Source organism: Salvelinus alpinus, chromosome 2 (assembly GCF_045679555.1).
Source record: "Salvelinus alpinus chromosome 2, SLU_Salpinus.1, whole genome shotgun sequence".
In the NCBI taxonomy this organism is placed as follows: Eukaryota; Metazoa; Chordata; class Actinopteri; order Salmoniformes; family Salmonidae; genus Salvelinus; species Salvelinus alpinus.
Genome location: NC_092087.1, coordinates 86703729 through 86727651, shown reverse-complemented (window position 1 = coordinate 86727651; position 23923 = coordinate 86703729). Strand labels below are relative to the sequence as shown.

General features: G+C 44.9%; 1 protein-coding gene and 1 long non-coding RNA gene across 2 annotated transcripts; both read left to right on the top strand.

The window, feature by feature from the left end:
- The first annotated feature begins 15024 nt into the window (after positions 1-15024).
- Positions 15025-21760, top strand: LOC139551867 (B-cell receptor CD22-like). Its single transcript, XM_071363219.1, has 8 exons — positions 15025-15346; positions 16414-16632; positions 16775-17134; positions 19854-20105; positions 20337-20600; positions 20760-20915; positions 21087-21350; positions 21660-21760. Exons 1-8 carry the CDS (start codon positions 15160-15162, stop codon positions 21758-21760), a joined length of 1803 nt encoding a protein of 600 aa, XP_071219320.1. The 5' UTR covers positions 15025-15159.
- A 251-nt stretch (positions 21761-22011) lies between these two features.
- Positions 22012-23572, top strand: LOC139545464 (uncharacterized). The gene is made up of 2 exons (XR_011669075.1): positions 22012-22097; positions 22192-23572. It is a non-coding gene; the product is annotated as an uncharacterized lncRNA (long non-coding RNA).
- Positions 23573-23923: the final 351 nt, after the last annotated feature.

Genomic DNA, 23923 nt, shown 5'->3' with positions numbered 1-23923 from the left:
AGAGGGTTAAATACACAACATGTAATGGATGGGATTGGAAACAGGTGTGTGAGAAGACAAGACAAAACCAATGGAAAAATGAAAAATGGATCAATGATGACTAGAAGACCGGTGACGTCGACCGCCGAACACCGCCCGAACAAGGAGAGGCAACGACTTCGGCAGAAGTCGTGACAGGAGGGCTTTTTATGCATGTGCAGAGTAAAGATGAACTAGAGTTGTGTTGCCCCTAGTTGCACAGGTGAGGTTCAAAAAGGAGGAGCACAGGTGAGGTTGAAAAAGAAGGAGCACCCTTTTTGGTTCTAGATATAATTAGTTTTGGTTCCAGGTAGAACCTTTTTGTGTTCCATGTAGAACCCTCTGTGGAAAGGGTTCTAGATGGAATCCAAAAATGTTCTATCTGGAAACATAAAGGGTTCTTCAAAGTGTTATCCTATGGGGAGAGCCAAATAACCCTCTAAGGTTCTAGATAGCACCATTTGTTTTCAAAGAATGTAGACAAATCAACAAGATGTATATCCATGTCCTCGTTCAGCCACAACTCTGAGAAACATATATTACAGTTATTCAGGTCCCGTTGACAGGATAGTCTCGAGCTCATCCAGTTTGTTGGTCTATTTGGTGGTCTATTTGATCACCGACGTAATCTCATCAGGATGCCTGCTCGCTTGACTCTCTGTTGCCGGGGATCAGGGTCTGGTCCAGAGTAAGCAGAATGTCCAAAGTTGCAGACTCGTTGAAGTAGAAATGTTCGTCCAAATCAAGTTTAGTGATCACTGTTCTGATGTTTAGAAGCTGTTTCAGACATGGGAAATGATGGCAGAGACATTAAGAACTAAAACAGTTAAGACCAGCATAAAAAACACAAAATAGTCCACTGCTGCACCATCTCCTTCTATCACCAGCCTCCTCTGCTGTACATAAGGGCCAACAGTGTAACAGAATATGATAGTGGCTTATACTACTATAGACATCAGTGTGACTTGGTCAAGTACAAGCCAGTGTTCTGTTTCATTAGTTTATTATGTTGTTATTGACCCAACATTATTAAGGACATTATTATTAGGTACCAGTACTAAACACAATGGCTAACAGTGTCTGTGTCCCAAATGGCACCCTATTCCCTAAATAGTGTACTACTTTTAACCAGGGCACATGGGGTGCCATTTGGGACGCATCCAGTGTAACAGAATATCACAGTGGCATTATATTACTGCCCAAATGTATAAGGACATTGTTTGAAGAGAGGAGGCTGCAATAATGTTGAGATGCCAGTAGGGAGCGTTCTAGTCTAGAACACTGGAACCTTCAGTTCCACTTTGATGCAGCTGATGAGGAGTGATGGGATATAGTCACATTTTGCCTGTTTTAAAAATGTAGGTCCACTCCTCAAAATAAGAAATATAACTGTGCTGACTTTCATCCATTTTCAATTTACACTGAAATGGTACCTACACACAAGAGACCTCACCATACATAGAATAATGCAGTCCTAAAGCACAGTTAATGTATATCCTGTGTGTGTGTGTGTGTGTGTGTGTGTGTGTGTGTGTGTGTGTGTGTGTGTGTGTGTGTGTGTGTGTGTGTGTGTGTGTGTGTGTGTGTGTGTGTGTGTGTGTGTGTGTGTGTGTGTGTGTGTGTGTGTGTGTGTGTATGGTTTTACTATCCTTGTGTGGACCAGAAGGACAGTAAAACAAGGAAAAGACTGGTGAGTGTTTAATAGTCACATGCACAGGGTTGCAGGTGTGATTGCAGGGTACAGTGAACATCTTAGGCTTCGAGCTCCAACATGCAGGACTAATGAAATAACATTCTGAAAAATGGTCATAAAAACAATAGAAATAGAACTAGCACTATATAGATAATAACTCTGGCAGTGATGAATAATGACCATTGGGGTGGAGGCAGAGTAAAGACTGTAGAGGAGGTGGGGTAGAATGACCATAGGGGGAGCAGCAGCATGACCATTGGGGTGGAGGCAGAGTAAAGACTAGAGGGGGTGGGGTAGAATGACCATAGGGGGAGCAGCAGCATGATCATTGGGGTGGAGGCAGAGTAAAGACTAGAGGGGGTGGGGTGGAATGACCATAGGGGGAGCAGCAGCATGATCATTGGGGTGGAGGCAGAGTAAAGACTAGAGGGGGTGGGGTAGAATGACCATAGGGGGAGCAGCAGCATGATCATTGGGGTGGAGGCAGAGTAAAGACTAGAGGGGGTGGGGTAGAATGACCATAGGGGGAGCAGCAGCATGATCATTGGGGTGGAGGCAGAGTAAAGACTAGAGGGGGTGGGGTGGAATGACCATAGGGGGAGCAGCAGCATGATCATTGGGGTGGAGGCAGAGTAAAGACTAGAGGGGGTGGGGTAGAATGACCATAGGGGGAGCAGCAGCATGATCATTGAGTGGAAAATATATTTACAAAATATATATATAAAAACGCAGCATAAAAAGAAACGTCCTCTCACTGTCAACTGCGTTTATTTTCAGCAAACTTAACATGTGCAAATACTTGTATGAAGATAACAAGATTCAACAACTGAGACATAAACTGAACAAGATCCACAGACATATGACTAACAGAAATTGAATAATGTGTCCGTGAACAAAGGGGGTTCAAAATCAAAAGTAACAGTCAGTATCTAGTGTGGTCACCAGCTGCATTAAGTACTGCAGTGCATCTCCTCCTCATGGACTGCACCAGATTTGCCAGTTCTTGCTGTGAGATGTTACCCCACTCTTCCACCAAGGCACCTGCAAGTTCCCTGACATTTCTGGGGGGAATGGCCCTAGCCCTCAACCTCCGATCCAACAGGTCCCAGACATGGTCAATGGGATTGAGATCCGGGCTCTTCACTGGCCACGGCAGAACACTGACATTCCTGTCTTGCAGGAAATCATGCACAGAAAGAGCAGTATGGCTGGTGGCATTGTCATGCTGGAGGGTCATTCCTTCGACGATAACGCCCATTCCTTCAAACGCGAATCCGACCATCACCCCTGGTGAGACAAAACCGCGTGTCGTCAGTGAAGAGCACATTTTGCCAGTCCTGTCTGGTCCAGTGAGGTTTGTGGGTTTGTGACCATAGGCGACGGGGGTGACGGTGATGTCATCTTAAATAAACAGACAACCATATAGCACAATACAACACAACACAATATGAGCCTGGTTCATTTTCAGTAATGAGGTCCTGTACCCCATTTACAGTTTCTACTTCAATGTATCAGGTGGAGTTATTCACCAGCTATAGAGTGAGTTGTTGTTTATGTTTCTAAGACTGCAGGGTGGGAGATGCAACAATGGCCTTGAGAACAGCAGGAAGTGTGTTGGTGGTCTTTCTCTGGTCTGTAGCAGGTATGGTCTCATTCTTATATTTTAGTTGCTCTGTTTGTCAATCTACAGACATTTCTAAAAGGATAAGAATCATAATGTTATTCTTGTGTGTTCTGTTATGCGTCTCCACTTCACTTTAAATAGTTATCTTTCACAACTCACTGAGTGATGCTTTTCTATGGTTTCCATTCACACTCAACTCAGCAACTATGGCATCAAAGTGTGGACAAACCTTCCAGTCAGTGTGAGCCAATATACCTTGTCATCATTGTCATCATTGTGTTGTGTGACTGTGTTTCAGTTGTACTGGGTCAGGATGGCTGGAGTGTGACTTACACCACTCAGAGTATCTGTGCCTTGAAGGGGTCAACAGTGAACCTGACCTGCTCTTACACATATCCCAGTGGTTATACAGTCACAACAACCCTCTGGTTCACTAAATATGATGCTGAGGGTCCTGTAAGTTTGAGTGATGACCCAGACTACAAAGGACGTGTGACATACAGTAGGGATAAAGAGAATGGTCACACCCTGTCAATCACAGACCTGAGAGAGAGTGACTCAGCTACATACAAATTCAGATTTACAGATCAGACTGGAAAATGGAGATATACTGGCAAACCTGGAGTCACTCTGTCGGTCACAGGTAAAGTTACATTCAATATAGTTAAACTGTTGAATTCCATTTAGTTCAGGATAAATGTCTTGGTTTGTGTTTATGTCTGTATAATATAGGATTTCTTCCATCTTTGTATTAGAGTGATAAGTCAGTGATAAAGGGATTTACAGTGATATTGTTTATTCTCCAGGTCTTCAGGTGAAGGTGACTGGTGGACATCAGGATAAGACACTGACCTGTATCACCACCTGTACTCTGACTGACAACCCCACCTACATCTGGTACAAGAATGGACAACATCTAGATGAGAGCACCTCCCCCCAGTACAAAGACCCAGTCTCCAGTAACTATGAAGACAGCTACTCCTGTGCTGTAAAAGGCCATGAGGATCTCCACTCTCCTGCAGTGTGTGAGTGTGAATCTAATATGGAATCTAATACAGAATTTATACAGAATGTTTGTACTACATCCTTTTGTTCTCACTCTGTAATTTGATAGGTATTTCCATTCATGAAAATAACTTAAAATACAGTATAATGTACTAATGTGATTCCATTATATTGCAGGTGTCCAGGGTCAGGGCTGCAACATAGTGTCTTACACCAAGAGGGCAATCTTTGCCTTGAAGGGGTCAACAGTGGACATATCCTGTACTTATGACAGTGGTTATGATTCTGTCACATCATCACTCTGGTTTAGCACTAATCAGAGTGACAGCTGGAGGGATGAGTTGATCCCTGAGGACCTAACCACAGACCCAGGGTATGCAGGTCGTGTGGAGTATGTTGGAGAGAAGGAGAGAGGTCACTCTACCCTGAGAATCACAGATCTGAGAGAGGAGGACTCTGCTGAGTACAAGTTCATATTCACCACACAGACATCAAGATGGGGATACAGTTTCCCTGGAACAACTCTGACTGTCACAGGTAACAAAGAACACATGATCATGTTTATACATACAGTACATTTCTATTTGATGTTTCATTATAAATGTTTCATCCATAATACTTGATTGATTTAATTACGTTATTGTCATTGACCCTGTATTTAGACCTGCAGGTGAAGATGACTCCTGCCACTGTGACAAATGGAGAGAAATATCGTTCTTCCATCTTTGTGTTAGAGTGATAAGTCAGTGATAAAGGGATTTACAGTGATATTGTTTTTTCTCCAGGTCTTCAGGTGAAGGTGACTGGTGGACATCAGGATAAGACACTGACCTGTATCACCACCTGTACTCTGACTGACAACCCAACCTACATCTGGTACAAGAACGGTCACAAAGTAAAGGAGGACACTTCTAGCTCGTACCCAGACTCCTTTAGTGATGCAGACAGTTACTCCTGTGCTGTAAAAGGCCATGAGGATCTCCACTCTCCTGCAGTGTGTAAGTGTGGACTTTTTTAATCCCAAATTTGTTTCATGTTGTCAGACGATCATTATTTAATTTGCTGTGAATGTGACGTCCACTTCTGCTTTAGGTCCGTATGCTTTGCCACGCAGTGTTGAATGGGCTTAAAGATTTAAAATCAAATGTACTTCTACCAAATACCTTTCATTACGTTTTTGCACTTGTACACCATTGCACTACTTTTTTGAGCACTGAAGACCCGTGAAAAACAAACTACAAAAGTTTAAAAACTGCAAAGCTGAGGGAGCGGTCACTTGCTTGTGACTTTCACAGCATATGATTTTAACTGGTGAAAACTTGTTTTCCTACTTAATCAACAGTGTTGACTTTTTTTATTTATATTTCGAGACGAGGCATCACCTCGTTAGTCAGTATGTGTTTCACCTGTGCTCACTTGTCCATCTGGTTAGTGGGAAGGTGTTACACCTGTGCTCACTTGTCCATCTGGTTAGTGGGAAGGTGTTTCACCTGTGCTCACTTGTCCATCTGGATGGTGGGAAGGTGTTACACCTGTGCACATTTGTCCATCTGGTTAGTGGGAAGATGTTACACCTGTGCTCACTTGTCCATCTGGTTAGTGGGAAGGTGTTACACATGTGCTCACTTGTCCATCTGGTTAGTGGGAAGGTGTTACACCTGTGCTCACTTGTCCATCTGGTTAGTGGGAAGGTGTTACACACGTGCTCACTTGTCCATCTGGTTAGTGGGAAGGTGTTACACCTGTGCTCACTTGTCCATCTGGTTAGTGGGAAGGTGTTTCACCTGTGCCCACTTGTCCATCTGGTTAGTGGGAAGGTGTTTCACCTGTGCTCACTTGTCCATCTGGTTAGTGGGAAGGTGTTTCACCTGTGCTCACTTGTCCATCTGGTTAGTGGGAAGGTGTTACACCTGTGCTCACTTGTCCATCTGGTTAGTGGGAAGGTGTTACACCTGTGCTCACTTGTCCATCTGGTTAGTGGGAAGGTGTTACACCTGTGCTCACTTGTCCATCTGGTTAGTGGGAAGGTGTTACACCTGTGCTCACTTGTCCATCTGGTTAGTGGGAAGGTGTTACACCTGTGCTCACTTGTCCATCTGGTTAGTGGGAAGGTGTTACACCTGTGCTCACTTGTCCATCTGGTTAGTGGGAAGGTGTTTCACCTGTGCTCACTTGTCCATCTGGTTAGTGGGAAGGTGTTACACATGTGCTCACTTGTCCATCTGGTTAGTGGGAAGGTGTTACACCTGTGCTCACTTGTCCATCTGGTTAGTGGGAAGGTGTTTCACCTGTGCTCACTTGTCCATCTGGTTAGTGGGAAGGTGTTTCACCTGTGCTCACTTGTCCATCTGGTTAGTGGGAACGTGTTTCACCTGTGCTCACTTGTCCATCTGGTTAGTGGGAAGGTGTTACACCTGTGCTCACTTGTCCATCTGGTTAGTGGGAAGGTGTTACACCTGTGCTCACTTGTCCATCTGGTTAGTGGGAAGGTGTTACACCTGTGCTCACTTGTCCATCTGGTTAGTGGGAAAGTGTTACACCTGTGCTCACTTGTCCATCTGGTTAGTGGGAAGGTGTTTCACCTGTGCCCACTTGTCCATCTGGTTAGTGGGAAGGTGTTTCACCTGTGCTCACTTGTCCATCTGGTTAGTGGGAAGGTGTTTCACCTGTGCTCACTTGTCCATCTGGTTAGTGGGAAGGTGTTACACCTGTGCTCACTTGTCCATCTGGTTAGTGGGAAGGTGTTACACCTGTGCTCACTTGTCCATCTGGTTAGTGGGAAGGTGTTACACCTGTGCTCACTTGTCCATCTGGTTAGTGGGAAGGTGTTACACCTGTGCTCACTTGTCCATCTGGTTAGTGGGAAGGTGTTACACCTGTGCTCACTTGTCCATCTGGTTAGTGGGAAGGTGTTACACCTGTGCTCACTTGTCCATCTGGTTAGTGGGAAGGTGTTTCACCTGTGCTCACTTGTCCATCTGGTTAGTGGGAAGGTGTTACACATGTGCTCACTTGTCCATCTGGTTAGTGGGAAGGTGTTACACCTGTGCTCACTTGTCCATCTGGTTAGTGGGAAGGTGTTTCACCTGTGCTCACTTGTCCATCTGGTTAGTGGGAAGGTGTTTCACCTGTGCTCACTTGTCCATCTGGTTAGTGGGAAGGTGTTTCACCTGTGCTCACTTGTCCATCTGGTTAGTGGGAAGGTGTTACACCTGTGCTCACTTGTCCATCTGGTTAGTGGGAAGGTGTTACACCTGTGCTCACTTGTCCATCTGGTTAGTGGGAAGGTGTTACACCTGTGCTCACTTGTCCATCTGGTTAGTGGGAAAGTGTTACACCTGTGCTCACTTGTCCATCTGGTTAGTGGGAAGGTGTTACACCTGTGCTCACTTGTCCATCTGGTTAGTGGGAAGGTGTTTCACCTGTGCTCACTTGTCCATCTGGTTAGTGGGAAGGTGTTACACCTGTGCTCACTTGTCCATCTGGTTAGTGGGAAGGTGTTTCACCTGTGCTCACTTGTCCATCTGGTTAGTGGGAAGGTGTTTCACCCGTGCTCACTTGTCCATCTGGTTAGTGGGAAGGTGTTACACCCGTGCTCACTTGTCCATCTGGTTAGTGGGAAGGTGTTACACCTGTGCTCACTTGTCCATCTGGTTAGTGGGAAGGTGTTACACCTGTGCTCACTTGTCCATCTGGTTAGTGGGAAGGTGTTACACATGTGCTCACTTGTCCATCTGGTTAGTGGGAAGGTGTTACACCTGTGCTCACTTGTCCATCTGGTTAGTGGGAAGGTGTTACACCTGTGCTCACTTGTCCATCTGGTTAGTGGGAAGGTGTTTCACCTGTGCTCACTTGTCCATCTGGTTAGTGGGAAGGTGTTACACCTGTGCTCACTTGTCCATCTGGTTAGTGGGAAGGTGTTACACCTGTGCTCACTTGTCCATCTGGTTAGTGGGAAGGTGTTACACCTGTGCTCACTTGTCCATCTGGTTAGTGGGAATGTGTTTCACCTGTGCTCACTTGTCCATCTGGTTAGTGGGAAGGTGTTACACCTGTGCTCACTTGTCCATCTGGTTAGTGGGAAGGTGTTACACCTGTGCTCACTTGTCCATCTGGTTAGTGGGAAGGTGTTACACCTGTGCTCACTTGTCCATCTGGTTAGTGGGAAGGTGTTACACCTGTGCTCACTTGTCCATCTGGTTAGTGGGAAGGTGTTTCACCTGTGCTCACTTGTCCATCTGGTTAGTGGGAAGGTGTTTCACCTGTGCTCACTTGTCCATCTGGTTAGTGGGAAGGTGTTTCACCTGTGCTCACTTGTCCATCTGGTTAGTGGGAAGGTGTTTCACCTGTGCTCACTTGTCCATCTGGTTAGTGGGAAGGTGTTTCACCTGTGCTCACTTGTCCATCTGGTTAGTGGGAAGGTGTTACACCTGTGCTCACTTGTCCATCTGGTTAGTGGGAAGGTGTTACACCTGTGCTCACTTGTCCATCTGGTTAGTGGGAAGGTGTTACACCTGTGCTCACTTGTCCATCTGGTTAGTGGGAAGGTGTTACACCTGTGCTCACTTGTCCATCTGGTTAGTGGGAAGGTGTTACACCTGTGCTCACTTGTCCATCTGGTTAGTGGGAAGGTGTTACACCTGTGCTCACTTGTCCATCTGGTTAGTGGGAAGGTGTTACACCTGTGCTCACTTGTCCATCTGGTTAGTGGGAAGGTGTTACACCTGTGCTCACTTGTCCATCTGGTTAGTGGGAAGGTGTTACACCTGTGCTCACTTGTCCATCTGGTTAGTGGGAAGGTGTTTCACCTGTGCTCACTTGTCCATCTGGTTAGTGGGAAGGTGTTACACAAGTGCTCACTTGTCCATCTGGTTAGTGGGAAGGTGTTACACCTGTGCTCACTTGTCCATCTGGTTAGTGGGAAGGTGTTTCACCTGTGCTCACTTGTCCATCTGGTTAGTGGGAAGGTGTTTCACCTGTGCTCACTTGTCCATCTGGTTAGTGGGAAGGTGTTTCACCTGTGCTCACTTGTCCATCTGGTTAGTGGGAAGGTGTTACACCTGTGCTCACTTGTCCATCTGGTTAGTGGGAAGGTGTTACACCTGTGCTCACTTGTCCATCTGGTTAGTGGGAAGGTGTTACACCTGTGCTCACTTGTCCATCTGGTTAGTGGGAAAGTGTTACACCTGTGCTCACTTGTCCATCTGGTTAGTGGGAAGGTGTTACACCTGTGCTCACTTGTCCATCTGGTTAGTGGGAAGGTGTTTCACCTGTGCTCACTTGTCCATCTGGTTAGTGGGAAGGTGTTACACCTGTGCTCACTTGTCCATCTGGTTAGTGGGAAGGTGTTTCACCTGTGCTCACTTGTCCATCTGGTTAGTGGGAAGGTGTTTCACCCGTGCTCACTTGTCCATCTGGTTAGTGGGAAGGTGTTACACCCGTGCTCACTTGTCCATCTGGTTAGTGGGAAGGTGTTACACCCGTGCTCACTTGTCCATCTGGTTAGTGGGAAGGTGTTACACCCGTGCTCACTTGTCCATCTGGTTAGTGGGAAGGTGTTACACCTGTGCTCACTTGTCCATCTGGTTAGTGGGAAGGTGTTACACCTGTGCTCACTTGTCCATCTGGTTAGTGGGAAGGTGTTACACCTGTGCTCACTTGTCCATCTGGTTAGTGGGAAGGTGTTACACCTGTGCTCACTTGTCCATCTGGTTAGTGGGAAGGTGTTACACCTGTGCTCACTTGTCCATCTGGTTAGTGGGAAGGTGTTACACCTGTGCTCACTTGTCCATCTGGTTAGTGGGAAGGTGTTACACCTGTGCTCACTTGTCCATCTGGTTAGTGGGAAGGTATTACACCTGTGCTCACTTGTCCATCTGGTTAGTGGGAAGGTGTTACACCTGTGCTCACTTGTCCATCTGGTTAGTGGGAAGGTGTTTCACCTGTGCTCACTTGTCCATCTGGTTAGTGGGAAGGTGTTACACCTGTGCTCACTTGTCCATCTGGTTAGTGGGAAGGTGTTACACCTGTGCTCACTTGTCCATCTGGTTAGTGGGAAGGTGTTACACCTGTGCTCACTTGTCCATCTGGTTAGTGGGAAGGTGTTTCACCTGTGCTCACTTGTCCATCTGGTTAGTGGGAAGGTGTTACACCTGTGCTCACTTGTCCATCTGGTTAGTGGGAAGGTGTTACACCTGTGCTCACTTGTCCATCTGGTTAGTGGGAAGGTGTTACACCTGTGCTCACTTGTCCATCTGGTTAGTGGGAAGGTGTTACACCTGTGCTCACTTGTCCATCTGGTTAGTGGGAAGGTGTTTCACCTGTGCTCACTTGTCCATCTGGTTAGTGGGAAGGTGTTTCACCTGTGCTCACTTGTCCATCTGGTTAGTGGGAAGGTGTTTCACCTGTGCTCACTTGTCCATCTGGTTAGTGGGAAGGTGTTTCACCTGTGCTCACTTGTCCATCTGGTTAGTGGGAAGGTGTTTCACCTGTGCTCACTTGTCCATCTGGTTAGTGGGAAGGTGTTACACCTGTGCTCACTTGTCCATCTGGTTAGTGGGAAGGTGTTACACCTGTGCTCACTTGTCCATCTGGTTAGTGGGAAGGTGTTACACCTGTGCTCACTTGTCCATCTGGTTAGTGGGAAGGTGTTTCACCTGTGCTCACTTGTCCATCTGGTTAGTGGGAAGGTGTTTCACCTGTGCTCACTTGTCCATCTGGTTAGTGGGAAGGTGTTTCACCTGTGCTCACTTGTCCATCTGGTTAGTGGGAAGGTGTTTCACCTGTGCTCACTTGTCCATCTGGTTAGTGGGAAGGTGTTTCACCTGTGCTCACTTGTCCATCTGGTTAGTGGGAAGGTGTTACACCTGTGCTCACTTGTCCATCTGGTTAGTGGGAAGGTGTTACACCTGTGCTCACTTGTCCATCTGGTTAGTGGGAAGGTGTTACACCTGTGCTCACTTGTCCATCTGGTTAGTGGGAAAGTGTTACACCTGTGCTCACTTGTCCATCTGGTTAGTGGGAAGGTGTTTCACCTGTGCCCACTTGTCCATCTGGTTAGTGGGAAGGTGTTTCACCTGTGCTCACTTGTCCATCTGGTTAGTGGGAAGGTGTTTCACCTGTGCTCACTTGTCCATCTGGTTAGTGGGAAGGTGTTACACCTGTGCTCACTTGTCCATCTGGTTAGTGGGAAGGTGTTACACCTGTGCTCACTTGTCCATCTGGTTAGTGGGAAGGTGTTACACCTGTGCTCACTTGTCCATCTGGTTAGTGGGAAGGTGTTACACCTGTGCTCACTTGTCCATCTGGTTAGTGGGAAGGTGTTACACCTGTGCTCACTTGTCCATCTGGTTAGTGGGAAGGTGTTACACCTGTGCTCACTTGTCCATCTGGTTAGTGGGAAGGTGTTTCACCTGTGCTCACTTGTCCATCTGGTTAGTGGGAAGGTGTTACACATGTGCTCACTTGTCCATCTGGTTAGTGGGAAGGTGTTACACCTGTGCTCACTTGTCCATCTGGTTAGTGGGAAGGTGTTACACCTGTGCTCACTTGTCCATCTGGTTAGTGGGAAGGTGTTACACCTGTGCTCACTTGTCCATCTGGTTAGTGGGAAGGTGTTACATCTGTGCTCACTTGTCCATCTGGTTAGTGGGAAGGTGTTACACCTGTGCTCACTTGTCCATCTGGTTAGTGGGAAGGTGTTACACCTGTGCTCACTTGTCCATCTGGTTAGTGGGAAGGTGTTTCACCTGTGCTCACTTGTCCATCTGGTTAGTGGGAAGGTGTTTCACCTGTGCTCACTTGTCCATCTGGTTAGTGGGAAGGTGTTACACCTGTGCTCACTTGTCCATCTGGTTAGTGGGAAAGTGTTACACCTGTGCTCACTTGTCCATCTGGTTAGTGGGAAGGTGTTACACCTGTGCTCACTTGTCCATCTGGTTAGTGGGAAGGTGTTTCACCTGTGCTCACTTGTCCATCTGGTTAGTGGGAAGGTGTTACACCTGTGCTCACTTGTCCATCTGGTTAGTGGGAAGGTGTTTCACCTGTGCTCACTTGTCCATCTGGTTAGTGGGAAGGTGTTTCACCCGTGCTCACTTGTCCATCTGGTTAGTGGGAAGGTGTTACACCCGTGCTCACTTGTCCATCTGGTTAGTGGGAAGGTGTTACACCCGTGCTCACTTGTCCATCTGGTTAGTGGGAAGGTGTTACACCTGTGCTCACTTGTCCATCTGGTTAGTGGGAAGGTGTTACACCTGTGCTCACTTGTCCATCTGGTTAGTGGGAAGGTGTTACACCTGTGCTCACTTGTCCATCTGGTTAGTGGGAAGGTGTTACACCTGTGCTCACTTGTCCATCTGGTTAGTGGGAAGGTGTTACACCTGTGCTCACTTGTCCATCTGGTTAGTGGGAATGTGTTTCACCTGTGCTCACTTGTCCATCTGGTTAGTGGGAAGGTGTTACACCTGTGCTCACTTGTCCATCTGGTTAGTGGGAAGGTGTTACACCTGTGCTCACTTGTCCATCTGGTTAGTGGGAAGGTGTTACACCTGTGCTCACTTGTCCATCTGGTTAGTGGGAAGGTGTTACACCTGTGCTCACTTGTCCATCTGGTTAGTGGGAAGGTGTTTCACCTGTGCTCACTTGTCCATCTGGTTAGTGGGAAGGTGTTTCACCTGTGCTCACTTGTCCATCTGGTTAGTGGGAAGGTGTTTCACCTGTGCTCACTTGTCCATCTGGTTAGTGGGAAGGTGTTTCACCTGTGCTCACTTGTCCATCTGGTTAGTGGGAAGGTGTTTCACCTGTGCTCACTTGTCCATCTGGTTAGTGGGAAGGTGTTACACCTGTGCTCACTTGTCCATCTGGTTAGTGGGAAGGTGTTACACCTGTGCTCACTTGTCCATCTGGTTAGTGGGAAGGTGTTACACCTGTGCTCACTTGTCCATCTGGTTAGTGGGAAAGTGTTACACCTGTGCTCACTTGTCCATCTGGTTAGTGGGAAGGTGTTACACCTGTGCTCACTTGTCCATCTGGTTAGTGGGAAGGTGTTTCACCTGTGCTCACTTGTCCATCTGGTTAGTGGGAAGGTGTTACACCTGTGCTCACTTGTTCATCTGGTTAGTGGGAAGGTGTTACACCTGTGCTCACTTGTCCATCTGGTTAGTGGGAAGGTGTTACACCTGTGCTCACTTGTCCATCTGGTTAGTGGGAAGGTGTTTCACCTGTGCTCACTTGTCCATCTGGTTAGTGGGAAGGTGTTTCACCTGTGCTCACTTGTCCATCTGGTTAGTGGGAAGGTGTTACACCTGTGCTCACTTGTCCATCTGGTTAGTGGGAAGGTGTTACACCTGTGCTCACTTGTCCATCTGGTTAGTGGGAAGGTGTTACACCTGTGCTCACTTGTCCATCTGGTTAGTGGGAAGGTGTTACACCTGTGCTCACTTGTCCATCTGGTTAGTGGGAAGGTGTTACACCTGTGCTCACTTGTCCATCTGGTTAGTGGGAAGGTGTTACACCTGTGCTCACTTGTCCATGTGGTTAGTGGGAAGGTGTTACACCTGTGCTCACTTGTCCATCTGGTTAGTGGGAAGGTGTTACACCTGTGCTCACTTGTCCATCTGGTTAGTGGGAAGGTGTTACACCTGTGCTCACTTGTCCATCTGGTTAGTGGGAAGGTGTTACACCTGTGCTCACTTGTCCATCTGGTTAGTGGGAAGGTGTTACACCTGTGCTCACTTGTCCATCTGGTTAGTGGGAAGGTGTTACACCTGTGCTCACTTGTCCATCTGGTTAGTGGGAAGGTGTTACACCTGTGCTCACTTGTCCATCTGGTTAGTGGGAAGGTGTTTCACCTGTGCTCACTTGTCCATCTGGTTAGTGGGAAGGTGTTTCACCTGTGCTCACTTGTCCATCTGGTTAGTGGGAAGGTGTTTCACCTGTGCTCACTTGTCCATCTGGTTAGTGGGAAGGTGTTACACCTGTGCTCACTTGTCCATCTGGTTAGTGGGAAGGTGTTACACCTGTGCTCACTTGTCCATCTGGTTAGTGGGAAGGTGTTACACCTGTGCTCACTTGTCCATCTGGTTAGTCAGTATGTGTTACACCTGTGCTCACTTGTCCATCTGGTTAGTGGGAAGGTGTTACACCTGTGCTCGCTTGTCCATCTGGTTAGTGGGAAGGTGTTACACCTGTGCTCACTTGTCCATCTGGTTAGTGGGAAGGTGTTTCACCTGTGCAGGCCCAGGTGATATTTAAGAGTGGCTGGGCAGATGATGAAGTTTGTTTAAGAGATGTGGAGGGTCAACACATTATTTGGTTCTCCCTATTTGAGTTATAGAAATACAATTCTTTATCTTCCCTGTTTTTGTCTTGCTCCACTTTTTGGTTTGCTTCCTGTCTTCACATTTCGTGTGTGTTTTTATTTTGTTTTCTTCTTATTGGGCACATTTTGTGGGTGCTCATGTCTTTTTGGTTCCAGTTGTTGTTGCTAGTCATCTTTCAATGGACACCCCCATGAGTGTCTTTCAGAACATTTCCTGGAAACCGGTCTCATTTTGGTCTTTGTCAGTGACTCTGTTATTTCCCCCTTTCGTTTTAGTGACTTTTGGTTTTCTTGCAGGTGAACGTGACAGTGTAAGTGTATTGGTAATATAAAGGTGTTCTATTGTCTTCTTGTATTTCAGGTCAGAAGTGTTGGAGTGTGACTTACACCCATCAGAGTATCTGTGCCTTGAAGGGGTCAACAGTGAACATATCCTGCTCTTACACATATCCCAGTTATCATGAGATCAAAAAAGCTTTCTGGTTTACTAAATGGTCTGGTATGGATGCTGAAGAGCTGAGCTCAGTGCCAGGGTATGAGGGTCGTATAGAGTACCTTGGGGATAAGAAGAATGACTCTACCCTGAGAATCACAGACCTGAGATTGAGTGACTCTGCTCGGTACAGGTTCAGATTCATAACATCTGGAGAAAAGTTTCATGGCTCACCTGTCTCTCTGACTGTCACAGGTGATCTTGTCACTAATCTCACATCTATTACTGTAATTACCTTATTAAGGGCAGTCATACAGACACCGTGGTGGAATGTGACAGGAAAAAACAAATGTATTATTTTACACATAAGAGGACATACCGGACACTGAATTAAATGCAACATGTAATGTGTTTGTTTCATGAGCTGAAATAAAAGATCCCAGAAATGTTCCAATTGCACAAAAAACTTACAGCTCTCAAATGTTGTGCACAAACTTGATAACATCCCTGTTTGTGAGAATTTCTCCTTGGTCATGATAACCCATCCACTTGACAGGTGTGGCATATAATGAAGCTGATTAAACAGCGTTACCATTACACAGGTGCACCTTGTGCTGGGGCCAACAAAAGGCCACTAAATTGTTAGGTTTTGTCACACAAGACAATGGCACAGATGATCAAGTTTTGAGGGAGTGTGCAATTGGCAATGCTGACTGCAGCAATGTCAACCAGAGCTGTTATCAGAGAAATGAATGTTCATTTCTCTACCATAAGCCACCTCCAACGTCGTTTTAGAGAATTTGGCAGTACGTCCAACTGGCCTCACAACCGCAGACCACGTGTATGGCCACAATCAACAGCCTGATCAACTCTCTGTGAAGAAGATGTGTTATTATTTCAGCTCATGAAACATGGACCAACACTTTACATGTTGCATTTATGTTTTTGTTCAGTGTAGTTGAAACAGAGACCTGAGAGAGAATGACTGTCATTACTGTCTCTAAAATAGTTTATTCAGATTTAGGAGGGCAGTATAACACAGAGTTACTCTGTCTGTCACAGGTAATACCGTGCTAAATACTAGATCAAGATTCGATACAAATGTGCCTCATCATTCTACAGACTAACATCATTTGTATTCAAACAAAATGAATGGTCTAGTTATTGTAGGTTAGTTCAACACATATCTTGATTTGTGTTTATTCAGTATAAGGGTCAGGATGATAGTCTGTACAGACTGTAATCAGAATGGCTTGTATCATTTCTTCAGAAGAGAACTCAGTAAATTCATACAGTATTTCATGTTTTGTATTTCTCTCCAGATCTTCAGGTAAAGATTACAACTTCACTGTTTTCAAGCTGGGTGACTCTGACCTGTAGCACCACCTGTACTCTGATTGGTAACCCCACCTACATCTGGTACAACAATGGACACAAAGTAAAGGAGGACACTTCCAGCCTGTACTCAGACTACATTAGTGATGCAGACAGTTACTCCTGTGCTGTAAAATACCATGAGGATCTCCACTCTCCTGCAGTGTGTGAGTGTAGATTCAACTACAGTATTCCTCAGTAGGCTATATTCATTCATGTTGGTGAATTACAACATCTGAAACACTCATCACACAGAACGATCTGAGAACAGAATACAGAAAACACTATATTGTCATGTTATTGTTTAAGGTGTCCGTGGTCAGAACTGTTGGAGTGTGACTTACCCCCATCAGGGAGTCTGTGCCTTGAAGGGGTCAAGAGTGGATATATCCTGTACTTATGACAGTGGTGATGCTACGATCACATCATCACTCTGGTTTAGTCATAAACAGAGTGACAGCTGGAGAGATGAGTTGATCCCTGAGGACCTAACAACAGACCCAGGGTATGCAGGTCGTGTGGAGTATGTTGGAGAGAAGGAGAGCGGTCGCTCCACCCTGAGAATCACAGATCTGACAGAGGAGGACTCTGCTGAGTACAAGTTCATATTCAACACAGAAACCTCAGGATGGGGGTACAGCTTCCCTGGAACAACTCTGACTGTCACAGGTAACAGTGAACTCACAACCTACAGGTGAATGTGACTCCTGCCTGGTGTTGTAACATGTTGGTAACTTTCCCAAAGTTCCCAGCTTCTCCAGAAATCCTGGTTGGAGGATTAATTCCTTCTGATTCTGGGATTATTCTGGAAAACATGGGGATTTTGGGAGAGTTACCAGAGTTTTGCAACCCTGTTCCTGCGACAGTGTCAATGTATTATTTAATATTGATACAATGGCGACTTAGGCGATGTCATTTACAAATTTGCCTCCAACACTCTACTCAGCAAATTGGATGCAGTCTATCACTGTGCCATCTGTTTTGTCACCAAAGCCCCATATACTACCCACCACTGCGACCTGTATGCTCTCGTTGGCTGGCCCTCGCTTCATATTCGTCGCCAAACCCACTGGCACAAGGTCATCTATAGGTCTTTGCTAGGTAAAGCCCGGGATTATCTCAGCTCACTGGTCAACATAGCAGCACCCACCCGTAGCACACGCTCCAGCAGGTATCTTTCACTGGTCACCCCCAAAGCCAATTCCTACTTTGGCCGCCTTTCCTTTCAGTTCTCTAATGCCAATGACTGGAACGAATTGTAAAAATCACTGAAGCTGGAGACTCATACAGTGGGGCAAAAAAGTATTTAGTCAGCCACCAATTGTGCAAGTTCTCCCACTTAAAAAGATGAGAGAGGCCTGTAATTTTCATCATAGGTACACTTCAACTATGACAGACAAAATGAGAAAAAAAATTCCAGAAAATCACATTGTAGGATTTTTAATGAATTTATTTGCAAATTATGGTGGAAAATAAGTATTTGGTCAATAACAAAAGTTTATCTCAATACTTTGTTATATACCCTTTGTTGGCAATGACAGACGTCAAACGTTTTCTGTAAGTCTTCACAAGGTTTTCACACACTGTTGCTGGTATTTTGGCCCATTCCTCCATGCAGATCTCCTCTAGAGCAGTGATGTTTTGGGGCTGTTGCTGGGCAACACGGACTTTCAACTCCCTCCAAAGATTTTCTATGGGGTTGAGATCTGGAGACTGGCTAGGCCACTCCAGGACCTTGAAATGCTTCTTACGAAGCCACTCCTTCGTTGCTCGGGCGGTGTGTTTGGGATCATTGTCATGCTGAAAGACCCAGCCACGTTTCATCTTCAATGCCCTTGCTGATGGAAGGAGGTTTTCACTCAAAATCTCACGATACATGGCCCCATTCATTCTTTCCTTTACACGGATCAGTCGTCCTGGTCCCTTTGCAGAAAAACAGCCCCAAAACATGATGTTTCCACCCCCATGCTTCACAGTAGGTATGGTGTTCTTTGGATGCAACTCAGCATTCTTTGTCCTCCAAACATGACGAGTTGAGTTTTTACCAAAAAGTTATATTTTGGTTTCATCTGACCATATGACATTTTCCCAATCTTCTTCTGGATCATCCAATTGCTCTCTAGCAAACTTCAGACGGGCCTGGACATGTACTGGCTAAAGCAGGGGGACACGTCTGGCACTGCAGGATTTGAGTCCCTTGCGGCGTAGTGTGTTACTGATGGTAGGCTTTGTTACTTTGGTCCCAGCTCTCTGCAGGTCATTCACTAGGTCCCCCCGTGTGGTTCTGGGATTTTTGCTCACCGTTCTTGTGATCATTTTGACCCCACGGGGTGAGATCTTGCGTGGAGCCCCAGATCGAGGGAGATTATCAGTGGTCTTGTATGTCTTCCATTTCCTAATAATTGCTCGCACAGTTGATTTCTTCAAACCAAGCTGCTTACCTATTGCAGATTCAGTCTTCCCAGCATGGTACAGGTCTACAATTTTGTTTCTGGTGTCCTTTGACAGCTCTTTGGTCTTGGCCATAGTGGAGTTTGGAGTGTGACTGTTTGAGGTTGTGGACAGGTGTCTTTTATACTGATAACAAGTTCAAACAGGTGCCATTAATACAGGTAACGAGAGGAGGACAGAGGAGCCTCTTAAAGAATAAGTTACAGGTCTGTGAGAGCCAGAAATCTTGCTTGTTTGTAGGTGACCAAATACTTATTTTCCACCATAATTTGCAAATAAAATCATTAAAAACCCTACAATGTGATTTTCTGGATATTTTTCTCATTTTGTCTGTCATAGTTGAAGTGTACCAATGATGAAAATTACAGGCCTCTCTCATCTTTTTAAGTGGGAGAACTTGCACAATTGGTGGCTGACTAAATACTTTTTTGCCCCACTGTATGTCCCTCACTAACCTTAAGCACCAGATGTCAGAGTAGCTCACACATCACTGCACCTGTACATAGCCCACCTGTAGCCCATCCAACTACCTCATCCCTATACTGTTATTTATTTATTTTACTCCTTTGCACCCCAGTATCTCTACTTGCACATTCATCTTCTGCACAAATATCACTCCAGTGTTTAATTGCTATATTGTAATTATTTCGCCACTATGGCCTATTTATTGCCTTACCTCCCTTATCTTACCTCATTTGCATACACTGTATATATACTTTTTCTATTGTGCTATTGTGTTGTTTGTGTCGCACTGCTTTGCTTTATCTTGGCCAGGTCGCAGTTGTAAATGAGAACTTGTTCTCAACTAGTCTACCTGGTTAAATAAAGGTGAAATATAAAATACATTTTAAAAATGGGAACCATCTGTGTAGGAAAGTCTTTGTTTATTGTAATAGAGATCAGGTGAATCCGGGTTTAATTATGTTTATTATTCCAGGTCTTCAGGTGCGGATTAAGGGTCCAACCAACATCATAGAGGGAAAGTGTCTTTGTCTGTTCTGTGAGTCCATATGCTTTCTGCAGGACAACCCCTCTTACATCTGGTACAAGAACAGACAACGTCTGATCAGGAATGAGACCAAGTACCTGTACCTAAAGCCAGTCAGCAGTGAGGATACAGGCAGATACTCCTGTGCTGTAGAAAACCATGAGGATCTCCCCTCTCCTGAAGAGACTCTCACTGTCACATGTGAGTATGTGGGATATAATTCTAGAACTACACACTGACTATACAAAACATTAAGAACACCTGCTTTTTCCATGACATAGACCAGGGTTCCACAACTGGAGGTCCGCGGGCTGAATTTGACCTGCGGGTGGTTTTATTTGGCCCCCCGCAAGTTTTCTGAGCAAGGTAAGAGTACACATTGTTGCATTATACTATTTGTACTCTTACCTTTTCTGTCATCCTCTTTACCAGATAAACCAAGGAGCACCTCAGTGTCAGTCAGTCCCTCTGGTGAAATAGTGGAGGGCAGTTCAGTGACTCTGACCTGCAGCAGTGATGCCAACCCACCTGTGGACAAATACACCTGGTACAAGAAGAACGTAGCCTCACCAAAAGCATCAGGACAGAGTTACAGCATCACTAACATCAGCTCTGAGGACTGTGGAGAATACTACTGTGAGGCCCAGAATGAAGTTGGAGCCAAAATATCAAAGCTTGTTCCTGTAAAAGTTTTATGTAAGTATTGCATTTCATCTCCATTTTCTACTCTATTTTACTTTAATTGTGATTCGACAAATATATTTTCTGAACTCAAACGGCAAGTATTGTGACGCACTTTTCTATCAGATAAACCAAGGAACACCTCAGTATCAGTCAGTCCCTCTTGTGAAATAGTGGAGGGCAGTTCAGTGACTCTGACCTGCAGCAGTGATGCCAACCCACCTGTGGACAAATACACCTGGTACAAGAAGAACGTAACCTCACCAAAAGCATCAGGACAGAGTTACAGCATCACTAACATCAGCTCTGAGGACAGAGGAGAATACTACTGTGAGGCTGAGAATGAAGTTGGAGCCAAAATATCCAAGCTTGTTTATGTAAATGTTTTATGTAAGTATTGCATTTCATCTCCATTTTCTACGCTATTTTACTTTAATTGTGATTCGACAGATATATTTTCTGAACTCAAACGGCAAGTATTGTGACGCACTTTTCTGTCAGATAAACCAAGGAACACCTCAGTGTCAGTCAGTCCCTCTGGTGAAATAGTGGAGGGCAGTTCAGTGACTCTGACCTGCAGCAGTGATGCCAACCCACCTGTGGACAAATACACCTGGTACAAGAAGAACGTAACCTCACCAAAAGCATCAGGACAGAGTTACAGCATCACTAACATCATCTCTGAGGACAGTGGAGAATACTACTGTGAGGCTGAGAATAAATATGGACGTCTCAACTCTTCTTCTATGTTTGTGGACGTTCAGTGTAAGTACACCTTCTCTTCCTCTATTCATTGATAATCACACAGGTCAACAACCATAAATAATAGTTAGCAATGTGAGACACTTATCATACCGTATGACATAGAATTAAATAAATATTATTTCATTTTGTTCTTCCCTGGTTTCCCCTATATCTCCACCATGCATTTATAACCTCATGATACTGCAGCAGTGTTTCCCTGGTTTCCTCTATGTCATATCTCCATCATGCATTTATAATCTCATGATACTACAGCAGTGTTTCCCTGGTTTCCTCTATGTCATATCTCCACCATGCATTTATAATCTCAAGATCCTGCAGCAGTGTTTCCCTGGGTTCCTGTGATGGGGGTGGGGGCTGTCCTGACTGCTGGAGCTCTTCTAGTCACCATCTACTGCTATATGAAGAGGTGAGACAGCCATTTACATCTACTGTATTAGTAACATATCAACTTCCACTAGAGGTCAGTAGAGAGCAGAACTCACTCTGTCCCTCATTACAGGAGATCCACAGGAGGAAGTGATGCCACAGCAGACACACAGGTAATAATGTCAACAACCAAAGTTATTTCAATCCCAATACCACAGACATAGACAGTAAGTGAATGGATTCATGTATTTGTGTTTTATGCAGTATTGAGTGTTTGTGTTTCTGTGTCTCTCTCCACAGAGTGCCCATACTGATCCTAAAAGTGACACTTACACATCTCTGAACATGAAGACCAGGTCACCAGAGTATGACACCCTGGCAGTAAGTCTCTTATAACGCAGTCTGTGTGTCCGTGTACATAAAAGTGTTAGAGGGAGTGGTTTGTAAAGAGCTCATTCAATGTGTCTTCTTTCAGAATATGAGAGACTTCGTAGTGACACAGCCCCTCAGATAGATGCTGAGCCCTCCGATTATGAGAACTTAAGAGAACCACCACAGAACCTGAACTGAAGAGAACCACCACAGAACCTGGACTGAAGAGAACCACCACAGATTCTGGACTGAAGAGAACCACCACAGAACCTGGACTGAAGAGAACCACCACAGAATCTGGACTGAAGAGAACCACCACAGAACCTGGACTGAAGAGAACCACCACAGAACCTGGACTGAAGAGAACCACCACAGAATCTGGACTGAAGAGAACCACCACAGAACCTGGACTGAAGAGAACCACCACAGAATCTGGACTGAAGAGAACCACCACAGAACCTGGACTGAAGAGAACCACCACAGAACCTGGACTGAAGAGAACCACCACAGAACTTGGACTGAAGAGAACCAAAACAGAACCTGGACTGAAGAGCAACAGCATCAAACCAAAGCTAGGCCTCACAATGCTATTCTCTTACTATCATAATGCTTTCTTATCTATTAGGTTTTCCAGACAATGACCTTTAACTTTTGAGTGATTGCTGGAATTTAGATTGTTATCCTAATGATAAATACAGTATGTGCACTACCGTTCAAAAGTTTGGGGTCACTTAAAATGTCCTTGTTTTTGAAAGAAAAGCAAAAAAATTGTCCATTAAAATAACATCTAATTGATCAGAAATGCAGTGTAGACATTGTTAATGTTGTAAATTATTATTGTAGCTGGAAATGGCAGATGTTTTATGGAATATCTACAAAGGCGTACAGAGGCCCATTATCAGCAACCACCACTCCTGTGTTCCAATGGCACATTGTGTTAGCTAATCCAAGTTTATCATTTTTAAAGGCTAATTGATCATTAGAAAACCATATTGCAATTATGTTAACACAGCTGAAAACTGTTGTGCTCGCTGATTAAAGAAGCAATGAAACTGGCCATCTTTAGACTAGTTGAGTATCTGGAGCATCAGCATTTGTGGGTTCGTTTACAGGCAAAAAATGTCAACTTATTTGTTTACTATCTATAGATTGTATTGCTTATCTTTTTTTATGGGATTTTTCCAATTCCAGATTTTTATAACATAGAAAGTTTTGGCTTGTCTTAGCGACACAAAAAATAATTATATTGACAGGAGCTTTTAAATATTCTGATGTGTTTAAATATGTTTTACTTTATATTGCTGTCAGATATTATTGGGCATTTTATATTTTATTTTATGTAATACCATATTGTTCAGTGTCATGATATTGCTTATTTCATTATCAAATTATTAATAATGACATATTTTAGACACATTGAATACAGTATAAGCATCATGTTGTAAATAAGCTCAAAGGTAGACAATAAAAAGACAACAAATAAATTGGTTATTTTGTTAACTTACATTGAATCATAACTATATCCATTCAGCCATTCAGCCTATTGGACACATGATGGCGCCATGTAACCACATAACCATGAGTGGCGAGGCACACACACACACACACACACACACATACACATACACATAAATATACACATACACATACACATACACATACACATACACATACACATACACATACACACATACATACATGTCTAGACCTTGCCAGATTCTTTCCCAGTAGTTCAGACATTGTATGGGTGTGTTCTTGTGGATGCCTGTGTGTGTATGTGTGTGGTATGGGTATGTTGCTCCCTAGACTATTGAAGGAGTACTCAAATTTAAGTT